General features: G+C 42.6%; 1 protein-coding gene across 1 annotated transcript in view; it reads right to left on the bottom strand.

The window, feature by feature from the left end:
• Positions 1 to 5,718: 5,718 nt before the first annotated feature.
• STAC2 (SH3 and cysteine rich domain 2) overlaps positions 5,719 to 21,408 on the bottom strand; it is a 34,695-nt gene continuing 19,005 nt past the window's right edge. The window contains exons 3-11 of the mRNA XM_075845366.1: positions 19,817 to 19,914; positions 19,580 to 19,664; positions 18,040 to 18,155; positions 17,813 to 17,885; positions 17,055 to 17,101; positions 16,866 to 16,969; positions 12,084 to 12,135; positions 10,396 to 10,533; positions 5,719 to 8,898 (exon numbers count right to left, since the gene is read on the bottom strand). Of these exons, the coding sequence (XP_075701481.1) occupies positions 8,797 to 8,898; positions 10,396 to 10,533; positions 12,084 to 12,135; positions 16,866 to 16,969; positions 17,055 to 17,101; positions 17,813 to 17,885; positions 18,040 to 18,155; positions 19,580 to 19,664; positions 19,817 to 19,914 (815 nt within the window). The 3' untranslated portion in view covers positions 5,719 to 8,796. The remainder of the gene's footprint in view (positions 8,899 to 10,395; positions 10,534 to 12,083; positions 12,136 to 16,865; positions 16,970 to 17,054; positions 17,102 to 17,812; positions 17,886 to 18,039; positions 18,156 to 19,579; positions 19,665 to 19,816; positions 19,915 to 21,408) is intronic.

The following is a 21,408-nucleotide window of genomic DNA, read 5'->3' as shown; positions in this document are numbered from 1 at the left end:
TCCTGCGATCGTTTCTCTTTCACCCACACCTTCAGCTCTCATCTGATAACAACTGGAAGATTTCTGATTAGACGAGTCGATGCGGCCGATCCGTGGAAACCCAACAATTTGTCGTTCGATGATTGCACGCTATTACACGTAGCAATTATAGCTTACATTTGAACAATTATATAGAAGTCTGTACGATAATCGCTCTGTCTAATAGGCTTTTGGTGTATGTCCCTCTTATGATCAGCATACAAACCAGGCAACATAATTGTGGTGCGTTCAGGGGAAACGGCTACCTCGCCAGCTTGACGATCGCCAAAAACATTTGACTTTCGTGTTTGGTTGCATTATTTGTGTATGTGTAATTTTTATTTTTTGCGGCCATTTAACAATCTTGTCTCTGCTCTTCTAGTGCGTATGAAAGAGAAATAACGCGATGAGAGCGAGGCCTCTCCGGGATGTAGCAGGCGGAGGGGTAAGTTTGCTGTAACTGTGCTCTGTCTCTTGTTTCACATCCATCAGGCCTGGTTTGGATGCGTCCTGACGTTGTGCAGGCACCTAAAATCAATATCCGCTGTCTGTAGATGGGAATGGTAAAAGACAATGAGATGCAAATCCCAGCTCTGCTCTGAAGCAGCTCACCCTCAACGCTACTGTTATACTGAAGATGTCACATTGAGCCAACTGGGCACCTTGCCTGTTTCATGCCAGCTGCCCAGTATGCACAGGTCTGTCGCGGACAGCTGAAGGTCGACATGAAACATGAGCCCTTCTTAGTCTAAAGGGGTTTTCCATGTCTGTTTACCTGTATCCATCTTCTCTTGGCACCTCTGCGGTCTCTTGGGTGCGCTCTTCAATGGGGTTCAGTATTTTATTGTGCGCCACCCCCAGTTTCACTCTCTCCTGGCGGCAGTTATATTGTGCTCGTCTGCACCACCCGCTCGGTGAATGATCTAGTATTACACACACAACGTGGCTTTACACTATGTAACCCTTCTCTAGCTGTCGTTTCGACCTTTCATTGGATTTATAGGCCGTGCAGCACTCATAAAGCGCTGGTCTTATGTCCTGGAGCTGCATGCAGCAAGACGGAGCTGGCGGTTTATAGAGATTAATATTGATGGCAGAAACATATATAATGTGCGCATCTATCTAGCGGACAGTGTATTGGACGGTTCAGACATTTAATCTCTTCTATTACATGTCTGTGCTATGGAAGAGATTGATAAGAGATTGCAAATATTGATGAATGTGATGCTTGGAAGCTCCAGTAGAAGTTAAAGTGGGGCTCTGGGAATAGATAAATATGGCTGAAACCGCAAAAGTTTAATGGAATATACTCCCTATGAATTTGGGTCTTGTGGCACCCCATAAATAGTGCCAACGGATATGTTAAAAGAATGAAAAACAAAATATACACTCCTGATTGTTCAAATGCCCTGCTGCGCGTTATGGAAGTCTCCCGACATTCTTGCTATTTGTAAAGGTAGGGTACAGATTTTTTACTGAATCAAGTCCAAGCGGCACCTCTTATCACTTCCTTCAGGATTCCATGTACAGGATTAGATAGACATGGCTGCTCTCCACCAGAAATCATGCCAGGCATGTCATTGGTTTGTGTCCAGCATTGCTGCTTGGTTCCATTGAAGTGAATGAGGTTGAGCTGCAATACCACACACAACCCGTGGACAGGTGTGGTGCTGTTTTTGAATAGAAGTGCCTATGTTTTTCTAATCCTGGACAATCCCTTAATCTCGGAGCTTCAAGTATCAGAACATCTCATCATACTGGAGCATGGAAGAAGCAGATAAAATACTGATCCGGTCAAGGTTACTACTGCGCTAGTACTTATGGGGTCACTGTGGCTGTCCCCTATGGGGGTATAGTCACTGTTGGGGCATATTCACACGGCTCATTGTCAGGAAAAAGAGCTGATTTTGGCGGACCTTGTTTATTTGAAGGTCTTTTTAGAGCTTGCAGGGGGTCACTGCTACCGTAACTAACAGATTCTGATTATCATTCTAGGTGGCTGCATATGAAACGCAACATTGCCTCCAGCCAGGACGCGATGTCTATTCACACTCCCGACACTTCAGTAAAGTTTCTGTGGGACTTAATCACAGCACAGCGTGATCTCCCGAGATCATGCTGTAAATGACAGCACAACGTGATCTCGATGTGCTGTGCTATAAGTCCCACACAAACATTACCGAAGTGTCAGGATTGTGAATAGACATCCCGTCCTGGCTGGAGGTGATGTCTATTCACTTTCAAGACACTTCAGTAAAGTTAATGGTGGTGTATGTGACAGCACAGCGTGATCTCGCGAGATCACGCTGTGCTGAGTACAAATGGACATGAATGAAGAGAAGTGTATGCGCTGATTGGTCAGCGTCATACACTTCTCTTTACAACGCCCAGTTGGACATTAAGAAACTAATTAGCATGAATCTAAAATGTATCGTTTTTCAATGTAAAAAACACTTATCTACATTACAGCGCCGATCACATTATGTAGGAGATAGGGCACTTCTAATGTGGTGAGAGAGCCTCTCTTAAACTAATGTGCGATGAAGGAAAATGCGCCAAATATATTAAGAGGTGCACACTTCTTAATATATTTGTTGCATCTTTGGCTGTCCATGCGAAAGAAATGCAAATCTGCACCCACTATCATCAGGTGTAGTTTTGCGCACAATTTACACCAGTTTCTGATGTAAGTTATGCTAAATCTGTCTTTCTGGTGGAGATCCTGCCCCCTGGCTAAGCCTCGTCTACTTTTCTCTCCACTCTCGGAAAGCGGCGAGTATAGTTAAAAGCCGCTAATTTTGGTGCAACTTTGGTGGTCCCAAAAATGGGCAACGTTTTTACACCAGAAGACTGGCGTAAATCTGATAAACTTCTCACATTCTCTGTAGACTGGTGTCAGGCGGTCTATTGAGCTTGCGGAGGGGATGACCGAAGCCGCGTAATTAAATTAAAGGAGTTGTCAAGTTTAGAAAATCCATTTCCATACCTCTTTTTTAGAGAATACTAAGGCCGGATTTACACGAGCTTTTCCTTTTCGCAGCGTTTTTTGCGCGCGCAAAGGGTACTTAACAACTCTGTGTCAGCCGTTTATAATGCGTAGCTGCGTGATTTTCGCGCAGCCGCCATCATTATTACACTGTATGTTTGTAAAATCATTCATACTTTTTACTGCTGTTGCGCGAATCACGCGCGTCACATGGAAGTGCTTCCGTGTGCTGCGCGTGATTTTCACGCACCCATTGACTTCAATGGGTGCCTGTTGCGCGAACAACGCACAAATATCGAACATGTCGTGAGTTTTACGCAGCGGACACACGCTGCGTGAAACTCACGGACAGTCTGCACGGCCCCATAGACTAACATAGGTCTGTGCGAGGCGCGTGAAAATCACGCGCGTCACAGACGTATTACACGTTCGTCTAAATAAGCCCTAAGTGAATAGAGGGATGTCCTTTGTTCTGGATCCTCATCTCTTGGCCAGAGTGGAGAGTGGTTACAAAGAGCGTCTCTCGCTCTGGAGATCCTGTCCTATAGTGTGTAAATGGGCACTGTGTAATGCTTAATCTCCCCTTTGGTGGCGCTGTAGGGAAATTGAACACTTCCCTCCGGTTTCCCCACAGGTTACACCTTGGAGAGCCCTTTTAATAACACGTTTAAATGTATTTAAAGGGGTTGTCCAGGATTAGAAAAAATTGTCTGCTTTTTTTTTTCCCAGAAAATGTGCCGCTCTTGCTTATGGGCTGTATCTAGTATTGCTTAGAATGAGTCTGAGCTGTAATACCAGACACGGCTATCGACAAGAGTTGCGCTGTTTCTGGGGAAATAAAACAGACCTTTTTTTAAATTCTGGACGACCTCTTTAAAAGAACATAGTTCCCGGACCAGCCTCTCAGAGCTTCTTATCTGCTGGCTTTGAAATTCTCCCAATATTCTGCACTGTGTACATCGACTATAGCTCATAGACTTCCTCTTAGATATCTCTTAATGGAGAAATAAGCAGATTTGGCTGATTTTACCTAAATGAGGCTCAAAAGGTAAAATAATAAATCTGTTCGATCCTCTTTACTCATTTCTATGTGCCCAAATGTGTATTTCTTTTGGTTTAGATTTCCTGAAAATTACCCGGTGGAGTCTGCTAGTCATTTTTTTTCCCGCAGTAGGGGAGGGGTTAATGGAGCGTAATGCACAGAGCTAACTGGGTGTGCATAAAGCCAGGAAGCCGCTCATTATTTATAGCCGATCTGCTTGTTGGCTGGCAAAGGATTGTAAGGGTGCCCTGCTGCCCTGATGAGCGGCCCAGTGGTGGGAGGTGGGAGGCCCGCGGTAGCCTGGCCTCTCTTTCTCATCCGACTAAAAGCACCTTTTTAGCTGATTGGGACTTGGTAAGCTTCTAAAAATGACTGGGGATTACTGTAGTGAATGTTTTCTGCATCAGCCAAGGAGGAAACTGTGTATGTGGTGGATTGCAGCTGACAACATATGTTCTCATGTCCATCCAAAATCTATGCCTGCAACCCACTGTGTTGATAAGCAATAACCCTGCATGCCAATATCTTCACCGAGGATGGTCCATTACATGACTGTCCCACAAAGTACTGTTAGGACTAATGTGATCACACCCGCATTAATTTCCGGTTCTACGAGCTGGCGGTAACGCACTTTATCAATTCATAGATCATAGGTCAGACAGGCGCAGTCTATAAGGCAAGGTGCGATGTGAACCTCAGGCGGCATGTAAGGCGACAACATTTTGGCTCATTCCCATCTCCAATCTAGATGCCTTTTCACTTTTCTAGCAAAAGGGCTGACATACCGGACCATGTTCAATAGTCAAAATGTGCATATTGGTTTGTGTTGGAGTACCAGAACTGACTCCTTTTAAGGTCTCCTACACACGGCCGTATTCTAGATCCTTGTAATATGGCACCCATAGAAATCTATGCGCCCATACTATAACACCATACTATAACACCATCTGGCATGCCGTTACGAAGGCACGGAGGTACCATACAACATCACATAGGAGGCCTTCGGCTCATACGGAACTATACTTCACTTTGTGCATGAGGCTTAAATCACCGCCTTTGAGATACCCCATTAGAAGTAAGGTAGTAAGTACATTTGTACCTACAATTTTAACCGCTACTATAACCACCACATACACAGACAGATATGGATATGGCATAAAATGTTTCTAGTAGTTCGTTCTTCAAGACATCAGATCAGCTGCCGGATGCAGGTCCACCTTCTGGATCCACCGGCCATCTTCACTGGGGAAACTCTTGTGGCCACACATTTCAGGGAAAATGTAGTATTACACGCTGGTCAGTAAAATAAGTGGTTAAGTATGTCACAAGCTCGGTCTGCCACTGTGTTAGCCACTCTTACCTTTGCCATCCATATAATATTTTTAAGGCCTGCGGTACACACCGATGGTTGGAAAGACAAGGGCGTTCTTTGATGCCTTGAATAACTATTGCAAGACATTCTTTATCATATGGGAACATTTACGTATTTAATATTATTGTTCCTAATTCTAATTCTTTCATCATGTCGGGATCGCCACTTTTTTCCCCCGGCAGGTAGGGCATACCAGTGGTTTGCTTTGGTGATGCACCTGAATGTTAATAGTGGAGAACCTTTTTAGTCATCGTGTAAATGTGTCTGGTTGAAAACCATAAACGGAAAATACTCCCAATAAAGAGTTAATAACACTTTAATATCATAGAGTTGTGTAGGTTATTGCCTTTATCAGGTCCTTTATTGCTGCTAATGGGAAACAATAGTAATAAGGTGTATCAAGGTAAACCCTTTAAGACCATGCAAACTGCAATGGTGGTACGCTACTTTTCTTGATAAGACGGGTCACTGGGTCCTGAAATTTTAAAAGGCAATGCGTAATAATGATAGTGCAGCTGTGGAGAGGAAGGCAAGAATAAAGGGTCTCAGCGCTGCTATACAATGCAGCATGGGCAAAATAGAATATGGCATTAAAAAGCCGTGCAAGCCCTAAGGACAAGACCAAGAAATGGAGCGGAATGAATGTGGGCAACAGAGCGGACTGAGAGAGGAGAGAATTCAGGGAGATAGGAGGGAAAGAAAGGCTAGAAATGAGGACAAGAAGGGAAGATGGATGTAGAGCAGCGGACGAGAAAGGAAGATAAAAATGGGTTAACGCAGGTTGGAGGTGAGGGAGCAGAGCTCTGGCTTTTGGAAGTGAATCTGTTTTGTGATTTACGGAAAAATAATGTAGTGGGCAGAGGAATGGTAGATGGAGGAAGTGTCGTAACAGAGCCAAGGGGCTTTGGTTTGATATTGGTGAAAGATAGGGGAGAAGATTTTCAATGAGTAAGGGAAGTGACGTCTATAAAAGGATCTGTCTCCTATTGAAATAAGTGGTGAGTACGGCTCTGGAGCTACCTGGAGCTTGGTGGAGCATGTGCCAGGGGGTTGGGGCCGCCAACATGTCACTCTTCTGCCCTAACCCTGTATCTAAATTCTGTCTCATGCGAACTAAGGGGGCAATGTACTAAGACAAGTGTTTCATATGGTGTCACAGGGTGTCACTACTAAAGGGGACACCACTGGCCCAGAAGGTGTGGGTCTCAGCACCAGGACCCCCACCGATCAAAACTTCTGATATATTTTTGACATATCAAAAGTTTGCTGAAAGTGCAGGTCATTCTTGGAAGTTAGTGACTGAGGGAGATTGAAGAAGGGGGACTAAAGTATAAGAAGAGAGAATGAGGCTAAGACAGAATAGGAAAACGTGACAAGTATCAGAGCGGAGTATAGACTGCATAATAATACGAACATGACAATAGACTAAGAACAGAAAGGCAATAATATAAAATAAAGACCGTTATTCAAAAATACAAATAAATCTACAGAATAACGAGAATGTAGAGATAAGGGCAACGGAAGAGAAGGGCAGAAGGACACGACTGGATATAAAGTAGAAATTAAAAGGTAAAAAGAGAATGGAAGAAAGCTTTGAAGGTGACTGATATAGCAATGGAAGAAAATGAATTATTCATTGGATCTTAAAGCTGACACAGCTATACAAAAAAATAAAGGAAAAGATTAAAAGGATCTAGTTATCTATAGGGCTGGTACGTCATTGAAGGGATTTCATTCCTCTGACTTTAGTGACAACTTTCACAGACACATAAACGTCATTTATAAATATATATATTTACACCGGTACTTGATCCCCCCGATCAGCACTAAAAGGGTAATGATAAAAGTGCTGGAGATGCCAGAGGGTCTTGTGATAATTGGCTCTGTGTAGGACAGATATGGTACAGGCAGAGCACGGGACACGGAATAGCCTGGAGGCTGGATGTGGGGGTGGACGTGCACACATAGTTTTTATATATATATATATATATATATATATATATATATATATACATATATATATATATATATATATATACATATATATACACACACACACACACACATATAATGAGTGGATGAGCAATGGAGACAGAATGGGTGCTGGTGGGCACAATTCTATCTCTGGCACTGAGCTCTTTGCATTCTCTGATCGATTGCTTTTATTCAAGCTCTGCCTTGTTTCTGCTTGCTCATTCTTTAAAATTGCTTGCACCGTTGATGCTCTAGATAAGCGCACCATAGTTACGTCATAGCTGCACCTTGCACTCTAAAAAGCCGCTCCTAAACTTGCGGTTGCATGCTATTCTTCTAACAGACCTCCCTCCCATAATTTCCCCCATGCGTTCTCTTAGATCCTTGCAAACCTATAGTATGTACTTTGCTTTCTTGAAATTGTTGCACCTAGTCTATATGTATATAAGTGCACTGTGAATTCATCAGTCTGTGTAAGAACGCTATCTCTTTAAGGATACTGTACACCCCCCTCCTAATAAATATATACAAGCCATAGTCTCTGTTCTGCACTCAAGTCTCGGTAATGCACCGCTCTCTCCCTATGAAGAGATGCACCTTCCTTTCTCCTTCATCTATAAATAATTTGGATGTGGTCTACTCTTCTAGTCCCGCTGCCGTTTCTTGTTGTAAATGGCACCCTATGCTTTCCTCCAATTATATATTTGAACTTTGCTTGTTTTTTTTTCCAAAGGTATTAGATCATAGGCTTAGTGAAAGACATGTAAAATGAATATTTTATATCTCTTCCATTAAAAATGCGCACGGCATGTCATTAAAAGAGCGACTTGCAACAATCCTGCTGAATCTGCACTCTATGAACTGTCGTTCGCACACTCTTGTGACACTTGTGTTAAAGAGGTATATAAATATTGATATATTTACTCCCACTTAGTTCTAAAGAAAGAGAGATGTGACTGACACTTACCCTACTCCTCAAGTGCTTTGTGCTGGGAGGGAAAGCCTCATGCAGCAAACTTACAAGGTTGGGAAAACCTAGGGCTGATACTGATGACATCACAACCCTTGTATGAAGTCACTGAGGCTTTTCCTGAAGTGATGACCCTGAGTCATGATGTCACTGACACCTGGTGGACATATTGCAAAATACGCATTTATATACTTGTAGTGATAATTATATATACAGATCGGAAGAGGCTTGATGCAGCATTTATAGGTTCTGCAATAAGATGTCACTGCCAGGGTTCTTAGGTGGAAGTAGGGTCATCGCAATGTTACCACGCCACTCAGTAGCATCAGAGCCCCCTGAATGCCTTATTGCTTTTGCACAAGATCACAATCCGTTTTGTAGCTCAGTCACTGTCAAGGAGCAGCATATATCTGTGCCAGCGCCAATATAGCCCCTCAGATCTCCACCAGACAATCTTGAGGTACCAGGCCTCTCTTTTTTCCACTTGACACTTTAATGAGACCTTCGGACTCGGCTTTTCCAACTCCCACACAAATCTGAGGAAAAAGAATGCATATAGAGATGTTTGAGGGTAGAACAGATCACACATTTTGGACAGATTGTGAAGTGGCATCCATAGATATTCCGCTCTAGGTATAAACAGGAAGGCTATCGGCTATCCTTTTCTGTTTCTGTTCAGCATTTTCTTTTGGCCAGTCCCATGGAGTTTTACATCTCACGAAAGTTTTAGGCTCTGTTCACATGACGCTGGGGGATATATGTTGGAGGTATACATGGGGAGTATTCCCCAATATATACCTCCAACATAAGCCACTGTAAAGCCCACAATAATGCCATAATGTTAAAAATAAAATGTATACTATGCGTTATGCTTTTTTGCGGTGGCCCACTGTATAGGAAAGCACAGTCTGCTGCTCTTACCTATACAGTAAAAACACATACATACATACCACCCTGGGGGGTGGAAAACAGGCACTCTTTTGGCTTCCATCAGGTGAATTGTGCCCTATGGCGTATGTGCTGAACGTGTTAATGTGAACACAGTCTGTCTCCATTTCAGACCTCCCTGACTGTCCTACTAGACCGCGGTTGAAGTCTCTGCTGGCTATACCAACTTGTAATGCTGCCAGCCAGGTGGCCCATGCCAGTGCTGCTCGGTTGTCATGTATCTTGGCCAGCATAGACTTAAGCTATGGCCTAGTGGAGGAACTTTTGAGGCCCCAGGAATTTATGGCATTCAAGTAAGTAAAACATTTTGGGAGCTGAGCTCTGATTTTTAATCTGTTGGCCAGAACTCCACTTTACAATACAGTATTGTTGTCTAGCATTTGCGGAGTCCTCCTCTGAGGTGATACTAGCCCCAACAGTAATGGAATGGTTTTGGTAATACTGGTCTATACCTCCAGGTGTCTGATGTCTCTTTTCTATTTTTAAATCTATAACCATGGGTTGAGTGGTTTGATCGTGTTATGGTATGGTACTACATCTGGGGCTAATGTTGCAGTCATGGGTTTTGAGGGAGTAGAGTTCCTACATTACCCAGGCTATGACAATCCATTGATTTCTGGTTCTACAGCAACGTCATTTGGTCTTTCTCCATCACAGGCAGACCAAGCAGAATATTGCCTTGTCCTCTTTCCAGAACTAGTTATACCGTGTCCTCTGTACCTGGGCCCTGAACTGAGTTCTCTTGGTTTTCCATCCTGTTTGCCCATGCAGACAGCCTTACTATTAAAAGGGTTAATCTAGATATGATCGACGCGGAAAGACATTCCCAGCATTATTCTTCTATCAAGCTAATAAATATGATAATCTGCTTTATATAAGGGATGGGGCAGTAGACCTTGATCTAGTTCATTGTACATCTCCATGTTCATAGCCCTATGTCTTACAGCATATGACTGGAGGTCCTTTAAATATCGGCGTAGTCTTAAAAGGGGAGTCTAATGCTGAATATTCACAGATGCAAGACTACTTTCATCTGCTTAAATTACTTTGCAATGTAGACCATAGGGGTAATGGCAAATATTTACCTGTCCTTCTTTCACGCTTAGTTGCCCCTGTTCTTTCACGCCATGGAATGTATTTGTGCTTCTCCAAACAGTTTCCCCAATCCGCACCCGCTGCACAAAATTTGCCGGGAAGAAGCCAGTCCTGTCGCAACATTTTCCCTGCAAGTAATGGTCATGATATAATCTCTATTTCAGACATCATGCACATAGCCATGTCGAAAAAAGCTCTGTAAGCTTCCATAAGATATTGGAGGCATATAAAGGTACAGTATGGCTCATAGACTTCTATATGTGCTTTGTTGTGTCTTTGTACTACTAACGGCCCCCATACACATGATGACAGGACTGGCCGACCATCTATGTGTATGTGGGCCGTCCCCCAACAATTGATGTTGGGGGAAGAAGCATCAGTCATGTTGAATTTCAATGCCCAATCGTTTTGTTCCTGGGGCAGAAAAGCCACCGCCAGAGCTGTCAGGCAGCGGCAGACATTTCTTTCGATATATGGGGAGTTCAATAGGCGTATGGCCACCTTTAGAGGTTGCATGGAGCCATAATGCAGCTGTTTAAAGTAAGCCCTAATGTTAAGTCCACTTTGCATTCCCTGCATTTTTGACCACTAAGCCCCTAAAAGTGGTCATACATAGTTTCTTAACTTTGTGACATGTGGGGGATGTTAAGGAATTCTGATGACCAGACGAACTGGAAAATCCCTTTTTCATTATGTGATTTGTCTCTTTTATCACAGAAATACAGGGGGGGGGGGGGGCATCAGGCCCCAGAGATGCCTGTGGCACAGTAGTCCTTGTTCACATGGAGTTTTTTTGCAGCAGAAGAAGAAAATATTTTTTCTTTTTTTTGTTGGCAAATTTTAAATTGGCAGCGATGTTTTTGCCTTTTTTTTTTGTTGCAAGAAAATGCTCAAAATTAGCTCTGCAGGTTTTTTCTGACTCCCATTGATTTCAATGGTAGGTCAGAGTTGCAAACTGCTCAAAGTAAGAGCATGCCCCTTTTTTTTTTTCCCACAAGCAGCCCGGGGAAAAAAATCCTCCTCTGCTTGCCATTGAAATCAATGGAGAGTGATTTGGGCCTTTTTTTTTTCTGGTGATTTCCGACGCGGTTCACGCATCAAAAAAAGCGCTACAAATCTCATTTTGAACTGACCCTAGGGACCAAGGATGTGTCGGCAGGACATGTTTTCTTGAATGGCCATCTTTAGAAACCTATAAATGTAGGATGTATAGAGCTGTCTGTTACTTTTTATTGTCATCGTTTTTAATCTCTCTCCATTTTATATTTTCTATGTTCCGCATGTCTCCTTGATCTCCCTCTGTGTTTATCACAGTGTGACCTCAATCGTCTGCCCACACACAGAGGAGGGCCTGGATACTCTGACAATAACGTATGTAGAATGAGGCTGACACTGCGGAGGAATTGTGGGTGGAGGGGTCACTCATGAATAATTACATGCCTGCATATGTGTAGAGATGATGAGTATAAAAAACATCTTCTCTCTCTTCCATCCACATCTTCTTCATTTCTATCCAATCCAATTGTTTCACACCTTTCTATCTCTTATTCCTGATACAGCTTAGCTTGGCGCTAACCGTTCTGAGACAATATAAGACCTGGCTTTCTCCACTTCACTTGATTATTGCATCTTGCTCCTCGCTCCTACCTGCTGAGACCATAAAATCTAGATTTCTCACCTTCCACCAATCCTCGCTTGAGTCATCCATCACCATAACTCTGTCACCGGGCCTGTGGGGGGGGGGGGGGGGGGAGAACAGGATAGGAAACAAAGGATAGGAGGATGAGAATAAGATAAGGAGGGAGCACTAAAGAAAATACATGAAGGTAAAAACTATAAATATGCGCTCAAAAGAGCATTCATTGATGCATATATATATATATATATATATATATATATATATATATATATATATATAAATATATTTATTTTGTTCCTCATTAATATTTTTTGAACCGTTACACAGTACTGAAATGGTTAATAAATAATTGATTATATAGTTAATCTTGTGCAATGGGTGACGGAAGATGATCGATTTATCTATGAATCTTGTGTGCATATATATATATATATATATATTATAAATACTGGTTCCTAAAATCCCCAGATATATGTAGGTTTAGTCCCAGTTCTGGGTGTGTATGCAGCATAGGGACCCGCCTTATAGAGGTCACCTTGTTGTGGCAGGGGGGCTCACACAATTTGATCAAAATGTGCACTAAGAACCACACTATTGTAAGTAGATTTATCAGTAATGCATATTTATTTATATTTGGTGGCATTGGTGTTCGCAGTGTGCTGTCGCCATTTTCTTGTGTGCTATTGATATACATCTATATCTGGAATAGAGCAGTTATTACCAAGATTATTTACATAGGATGTGAAGTTGTTAGGGAATCTCAAGTGTTAAGGCCTTTTTACACTGGCCAATGAACTTTTATATGAACGCTCATTTCCGATCATTGGCCTGTGTAAACATGACAATGATGAGTCGATGAATGAGCAAACGTTCATTCATCGACTAATCTGCTTATTTATATGGCCCAAAGAATGGTTGCTAGTCGGCAAAACATTTTGTGTAAACAGGGAGATGTGCTCCCGACATGATGGTATGTATGGGGACCAACGATCATAGTAATGATCGCTCGTCCCCAATCATTACCGATCATTGCTTCTTGCGACAGTTGCAATAGAGCACCAATTGACGAGCTGTCTCGCCGACCGGCGCTCATTTTCGCAGCCCAAATTGGGCCGTGTAAAAGGACCCTTAGGGTCAATGCATACGATGCGTATTACGTGTAATAGAGCATAATACAGTACCAGCATAGACAATGAGATTCCAGAAAAACTCATGTACACGCTGCAGTATTTGTCCGCATGTAACTTGACCTACGGTGCGGATTTTAAAATCCACAGCATGTCTATTTATCTTGCGTTTCCACTTGCGAATTCTATGTGCCTAGTGCAGAGGAAAATCGCAAGAGCATGAAAACTCTGCAATTTACGCATCAAAACTTAAAAACCGCACTGAAAAACATAAAAAATGTGCGATCTGGTGCGGTTTTTACCTGCAAATTTCCTGCGTACTGCTGCGGTTTTGATGTGTATTTTACGCTGCAAAATACGCAATGTGTGCATGTAGCCATAGTGTTGAAATTGTAAGTATCGCTGCACCATTGTTCTAGGACCATCATTGGTAGATAATCCAATGAACTTTATACTATTTTTTGGGACCCTTCTTGAGGCCATATGCTACGTTTGCAAAAGCGTCTCAATACAAAATCTGTATCAGGGCACGCCAACTACCATGTGCCATTTATGATACATAGGGCCCGGGTGTGATGGGGACCTCTGCACACCTTATAGCTACACTTCTGTATGTTTGGTACATATAGACTAAGATTGCCCCTGCCTATATGTGACTATGGAAATTTAACTAGGGAAATACACTAGTGCTCATAGGTTGAAATAATGGACAGGGCGCAACTAAGGGTGGGTAGGGCATAGTAAAATGGGCGGCTGAAATAGAAGTGCCTCTGAAACCCCCACCTATTAGGGGAACGGGGGCTCCTGGCAGACGTTTCACATGCCCGCAATCGCTGTATTCAGCACCAGACTGAATGGAGAGGTGGCCGTGCTCATACATGGTTGTCTCAGTTTAAGTCTTTGGGCAATGTATCTATCACTCCTATAGACTTGGATGGAAAAAGTCGGGCACATGTGCACCCACCACTCCATACTGGTAATTTCTTGGTTACATTTCCAATAGTAGTGAATGGTGTACAGTAATTGTGATATTGATTTGTGACAGGTGAGTGGTCCAAGGTTGTGACTAGTCCGTACAAGTGAGAAATTGGATGAGACAACATGTCCGCTTTATTAAATCTCAACTATTATTTTTTTTTCCACTTTGCAATCATTATGAACAGAACCTTTAAGCTAAACAAGCCTAAAAGTGATCCACATTTTAACACCATGTTATTTGTAGGTCCATAATTCTGTTCTGATTATTAATACGTCTTTATAGGGTTACCAACTCCATTATACTGATATATAGCTCCAAATCCCCAACACAGAAATTCCAGCTACCTGCAGCCACCACTAGGGGGAGCTTAAGGGCTGCATACTGCTTTACTATTGATTTCAATTAATAAACCGTATGCAGTATTTGTAAAAAAAACTTTGAAAATTCAATAAAAATGTATTGTTTAAAAAAATATAAACAGTATGCAGTAAACTCCTAAGCTCCCTCTAGTGGTGATTGCCGGCAGCCAGAATGGATTTGGAGCTCTTTGTCAGAAGTTGTAGGTTTTGCAACTGCTGCAGAGCCTAGATCACGGTTCTAGATATTGTATGGATTTTTGCTGCATTCGCTGTGGTGGCAAACTACGCAACAGCAAGAATGCGACGTAACTACTATATATAAAAGCATCCATAAGGTGCTCAGAGACATATGGATTATTCCACTATCTTACCAATGAGCAGCAATAATAGTGGAGATTGCTGCATCTATAGTGACAAAACAAAATGACTCATGACCAATGAAAATCTGTTTTTATTAGCCATATTTTTATCATGCCGATATATTGACACTTCGCTCCTAGATTATTGATAGTATCGGTCGTATACTGGTTGATGGGTTGCATGGAAGAATGGATAATCCTCATGTACTTGGGCTTTAACTAACCCTCCGTTCTCCCTCTCTTCATTCAATTGCTTGTTCTATCCCTCGTGATCAGAATTACGTGCCCCTCCTGGGCTTATCAGGGGTCTTAGTGTTTTCATCTGACAAGCGAGGATTAAAAACAAAGCAAGTCCTGAAACCATCTATACCCCGACATCTGAAGAATATCTGATTTGAAGTGAGAGAGTCACAGAAAGGCCCTGAAACCAGTTTAGTAGATTTGCTATAAAACGTCTCTATTGTTACCGGCCGCCTCGATACACGGAATAAAAGGCTTTGTTCAGGTCTTGCTCAGTATGAAACATTTGACAAGTTCATACGCTGAATTTTTTTATTAACCCCTTCCCTCCTCAGCCATTTTTCGGATTTTCACTTTTGTTTTTTCCTCCACACCTTCCAAAAGCTATAATGTTTTTATTTTTCGGTCTACATAGCCATATGAGGGCTTTTTGCGGGACAAGTTGTAGTTTTTCATGGCACTATTTATTGTACCGCATAATGTACTGGGAAGCTGAAAACAAATTATTTGTGGGGTGAAATGGGCAAAAAACATTAGCTTGTTTGAGGGGGCTGATTCTAACACTTTAAATGCCGCGGTTGCGATTGACTGCGGCATTTAAGGTGTTAAACCGGCGGAATCTAGTGATCTCCCGTTGTGTATGGAGCGAGCTCAGCCCGTGAACTCGCTCTATACTTGCTCTTAACCTTTATCACGTGATATTGCATTAAGGGGTTAAAGGGGTGTACGCAACTGAAACATTCTGTGAATATGCCATAAACGTCTGATAGACAGGGGTCCCAGCTCTGGGTCCCGTACTGATCTCCAGAATGGGGGTTGTCTGACCCTTTCCCGCTAGGGATGGCCGTCCCATCCAGACGGAGGAGAAATGGAGAGGAGGCCGCTTGCGCAGCTGTTTTTGGAACTCCCATAGGAATGAATGGAGAGAGCTGGACACATGCGCAGTCACCTCTCCATTCATTCTCCGTCCAGGCGCGGGCCCACGCCCGCTTCACCAGGCCGGATAGGGGTCGTGTGACCCCCGTTCTGGAGATAGGTGTAGATTCTAGCTGGGACCAACATCATTCACACATTTATTGGATATGGCATACATTCTTTAGTTACAAATATTATTTTAATCCCGGAGTATTCACTGGTTTTCCTAGCAACAAAAGCCCTTTCTTAAAAGGGGTTTTGTATAATGAAAAATTATGCAATATTCTATTATATATTGTGTATCAATTCTCCGCTTGTTGTCATTGAATGGGAACCTTCATGGCTCTGGTCATGTGATGGTCACACCGATGCACAGCTCATTACAGTACAGTAATCCGAGCCATCCACCTGGATGAGCATCACATGACCAGGAGAGATCTTCATCCTCTGGAAGTAAACAATAAAATGCCTCAATTCAATGACTGCAAGCAGAGATCTTAAAAACCATAGAAAAATGATACACAAAGTATATCGGAAAATTGCATAATTTCATTATACAATGAATGCAAGCCCTAGAAAACTGTCTTTACTACTCTCTCCGATCTGTAGGTCACATTAGTAGGGATCTAAGAGCAGAGGCACCCAATTATAGTCTTCCATAACCCTCATAGACTACAATGGGAAGACTACTGCCGAGCAAAGATATTCGATTCTAGATGAGCGTCCGTCAACAAGACAAGTGGTGGTATAGTAAATATATAAATATATAATGGTATTGAGGTACATGATCATGTGACGTGTGTTAGTAAGCATACAAAGGGAGCAAAATGCCTGGTACTCACTGCAGTGGTAGATCATTGATCTCCTGCGGCAGGAATTTATATAGAGCCACGTAGCAGTACATAGGAGAGATTTCCTTCCTTGTCCTGCCTCCTGACACTGTACTCTGAGCATACAGAGACAAAGATGGATATTAGCGCTATATAGCCAAATGATCTGGACAGCCCCTACCCCACCTGTCAATCACTCACCGTCACACTGCGTGAATCCTCGCTGGTGGCCTCATCTACAGGGAAGACTAAAAATAATAGGAAAAGAGATTAGAGATCAGGACAGTTTGAGGTATGGCGGGCCAGTTATAGGGGTTACGGACAGATGGAAGATGGAGTCTATAGTTGGCCGTACGTGGGGCAATTTTTCAGCAGATACCTTGAAGATTGCATGATAGGAGCAGAGGTGTAGCTAGATGTTCTGTGACCCAAGATTCACTTCTGACCCATCTTGTACAACCATCTGTCGGCTTTTTATTCATGGCCATTATACCACACAGCACCCGTGGCAAGTGCCCCTCCAGCTATTTGTCTAATCTTTACATAGGTGCTTGCACTAAGGCCCAATGCACACGACCGTAGTGGCTTTGCAGGCCACAAAACCACGGATCCGTTGCGGTCTATTGGTGTGCAAAAAACCTTCCGTAGTACGTCCGCGTGTCATCAGTATTCATTGATCCGCAATGGAAAAAGATTATGTCACCAGTTTGTCAAGCTGCAAATCTGGACTGTAAAATTATTTGTCCTGAGTTTTTGCGGCCCCCATACGGATCTGTGAACATCATGGTCGTGTGCATGGCGCCATATAAAATTAATAGGTCTGTGTGCTATCCGAAAAATTATGGGTAGCACACGGACAAAAAAACTACGGTCATGTGCATGAGGCCTCAGGGCATGACTGCCCATCAAACCACCTGGGACGTTGCCCCATTTAAGGTCACTGATGTCTCCTCTCTCACCTGGGTGGCTTGGACTCTCCTCGCTGCTTTGGATACTGCCCTCTGGATCATCTGTTCTCTCTTCTTTTTCGCTCTGCAAGAAACATCCAGGTTTAGTAAACTGACAATGAGAAAATCTATGATCAGCGCTCGGCTGCGGATACACCTGTTATTATTTAGAATGCGACTTCTGAAAGCATCAATCATCTCTGCCAGGGAGGTTTGCTTGTGCTTTACCGTTCACTTACCAGGCTGCGGGTGGGAGACTCAGACACGCTGCTACATGTCGAACGATTGAAATGTGCTAGAGAGGTTCCATAGCGCAGCGTCTCGTACACCGGATCGACCCTACCTCTCGGAGCAGCTATTCAGAATGGGAGGGAGAGACAGAAAAATGATGAGAGAGATTCTTACCGGGAGAAAAATAGGCTTATTACGAAGTGAAAAATCTATACACAAAGAGAATAACAAATGGAGCAGTGGGCAGACAATGCCAGTGGCATCATCAGATAATACTGCATGTCTTCCATCCAAGGCACAGATGTGGTAACGTCTTTAAAAAGCTCTCGGTAAATGGATCCTTTTATTAAGAGCAATATGACGACCAGTACGATTCTGCAATGTACTCTGAATAAAGCACTACTAATGAAAACCCGGCCTAATACCCTCATACATATGTATTCAATGGAAGCGCGGAACCTGAAAAAAAACATTCTGACATTGCAAGGCCTTCTCGGTGTCAATGGAAAACTAAATTTGTGTCTACATAAAACCACTTTTAATAAATTGATATGAAAGAGCCAGGGCTTGTGTCAGCCCCTGGCGAAACTGGGCAGATGTCGGGGCCCGCTGCCATTAAGGGGCATCCTGCAGTCCAAAAAATGCACTTGAAGTTAATGTTTAAGAAGGTTGTAAAGGGAGTAGACATTTCGTGGGTGCTGAGAACTGGGGTCTCCACGGCCGGGTATTCACACTATCTCTTAGTTCTGGATTCAGTTGCCTGAGTTGTGTTGCAGCAATTCTCCTAAGTCTGGAATCACACATGCAGTTTTTGGTGCAGTTTTTTTGAGCCAACCACAGTAGTGGATCCTAAAGAGAGGAGACCTAGCAGTCTTTTCTTTTTACTTTTCCTATATTTTGGATTGACTTTTAGCTTTAGCTCCAAAAACTTTACGCGTGATTCATAGTTTAAGGCCGTGATCACACACGCAGTTTTCGGCTCAGTATTTTTAGCCAAACACAGGTGTGGACGCAAACTACATCAAACCCGTGTGTGTGATCCTGACCTTAAACTAGTTTGTATTTGGGAGATTTATTAAATAGTTGATGCTCATCTGGTTTATCTGCTGCTGATAGTTCTTCATCATACTTCTGAGTCCGCACAAAAATATTATTTTTGCTATAAACTCTCCATCTCTCCAAAAATATAATTCCGAGTTTGTAGAAACACGACCTCAACAATCGGAATTTCTCACTAGATAGAAAAATCTCTAATACTTTCCACAATTTGTTTGGAAGTTTTTACCAAAGTAATCTTTCATGGGTAGGCAGTAATTTTCTGCTTTGGCAAGCACAATTTCACCAGCATAGCCAAAATACCCAGACACTTTCCACATGCCATTCAACATGCCAACGTGAAATAATTGCCTTATGATTTTCAGGTGGAATTGCTAGTGCTGGTTGATAGATAAATAGATAGATATGTGATAGATAGATAGATAGATAGATAGATAGATAGATAGATAGATAGATATGCCAGAGAGTCAAGTCTTGTATTTTATGACTTACCAGGTACTGGTGGAGACTCCTTAGGGCTAGAAAGAGGCTCATGGATTAGAAGAGGAGAACTGAAATTTCGCCGAAAAGATGTAGACTGTAAAAAACCCAATAAGTAATATCAGGAAGAAGATATGGATATTGCGCAATACTCTCTATACATGTGGAAATATGTAGGTTTAATGAATAGACTGGTCATCCAACCGTATGGACATTGAGAAAGGGGAATATGAATATGTAGCCTCTTACCGTCTTCCCTAGACATGGCTGGCGTGACACCTCCTCTGAACACCACAGATGGACCCCGATCTTACACATCTTACAGCGCAATCCCTGCTTGGAGTTACCTATACATGGTGGAGATAGATTAAAATTATCTAGATAACTGGTAGAGAAAGTTATTATAGACTACAAGACCAAAGGCATTAACTAGTAGGTTCAGACACAATTGTTGCTAACGGACATAAAATAAAGGATATAGATATGCAACCTCCAAAAATAAGATAACTGGATCGTACTGAAGTGATGAGTTTGGCACGGTCATGGGAACCCACTGCGTTGCCTAAGGGCTGACATAAACTGGGTGCTGGCCCTGCAGATGATGAGGGAGATACAGAGATTTATCTCTCAAAAACAATATCATCCAATAGTAGAACATTATCCCATGTTGCATTCCTATTTCACACATGTTTGTTCTGAACATGTCCATTCTATTCCTCATCATCAAAAAATATATCCCCCTCCCAGGCTTTTCATGGGTCTTGTTATTTTCATCTGACACGTCAGACTTGGAAACAAAGCGAGCTCTGAAACCCGCTCTGTATCTGAGAGAAATAACCAGTCACACGAGCCATGAAATCCACTTTGGTAGATTTGCTGTGAAGTCTTTCTATTTCTGCCACTTCTGATCTCGGAGCAGAATTCATTGTTCAAGGACTGCTCAATATGAAACATTTCACAAGTTGCTGCTCTGCGATTTGTTGTAAGAGCATCCTGTAAATTGGAAAACTTCGAAAACTGTCTTCAATTATGGCAGTAATGACATGTGTGAAGTCCCTAGGCATATGCCCTCGCTGCCCGGCCAACTGGGTGCACCTTTGCAGGTCCGACACAGCTCCAATTATTTCTGGCTGCCATTGTCACCTCAGTAAACATAACCTAAACCAGGACTATTATTTCAGCTTTCTTCCTTTTGTCCTGACCCTTCTTCCCTCTGGCATTTCCCAGTTGCCTGGTGACGTCACCTAAAGAAATGTATAGCCTATCCCCACTGACCGCTCATCACCAACGTGTCCGATGTGCCATTTGGAGGAACTGACTCCCCCACCTGTGTTGAGTACCAGGATAAATGTGTGTGTGTGTGTATGTATATGTATATATATATATATATATATATATATATATATATATATATATATATATATATATATATATCCATAACTGATTACGTATATGAACCACTAACATTTTAATGGTCATTAGGGTCCTTAAAAATGTTCGTAAATGTCCTTCAACATGTACTTCTGTGTGGGATGATATTTGCGGAAGCTGCCGCCCCCCTCCCCCACATTAAAATGCTGTAGGTCGATTGCACTTTTTGTTCGGGATCGACTGACAATTGTGTATGGCGGAGTTCTGTCGGACATTTGCTTGCTATTGAAAATTAATCTGACGGGTCTTATTCTATGGTTTTCTCCCTAGCTAAACTGCAGCAGAGATGTCTGGCTGTGAGTCACCCTTCCTATCATATATTAGGATTAATATAGGAATGGAGGGGGGGGGGGGCATTAATGACTTTACCCTGACCACCTGTGTTCATGTCACCAAGATGGCAGATTAAA

Source organism: Rhinoderma darwinii, chromosome 13 (assembly GCF_050947455.1).
Source record: "Rhinoderma darwinii isolate aRhiDar2 chromosome 13, aRhiDar2.hap1, whole genome shotgun sequence".
Taxonomy (NCBI): Eukaryota; Metazoa; Chordata; class Amphibia; order Anura; family Rhinodermatidae; genus Rhinoderma; species Rhinoderma darwinii.
The sequence above is the reverse complement of the archived record's forward strand: the minus strand, read 5'-3'. Positions and strand labels throughout refer to the sequence as shown.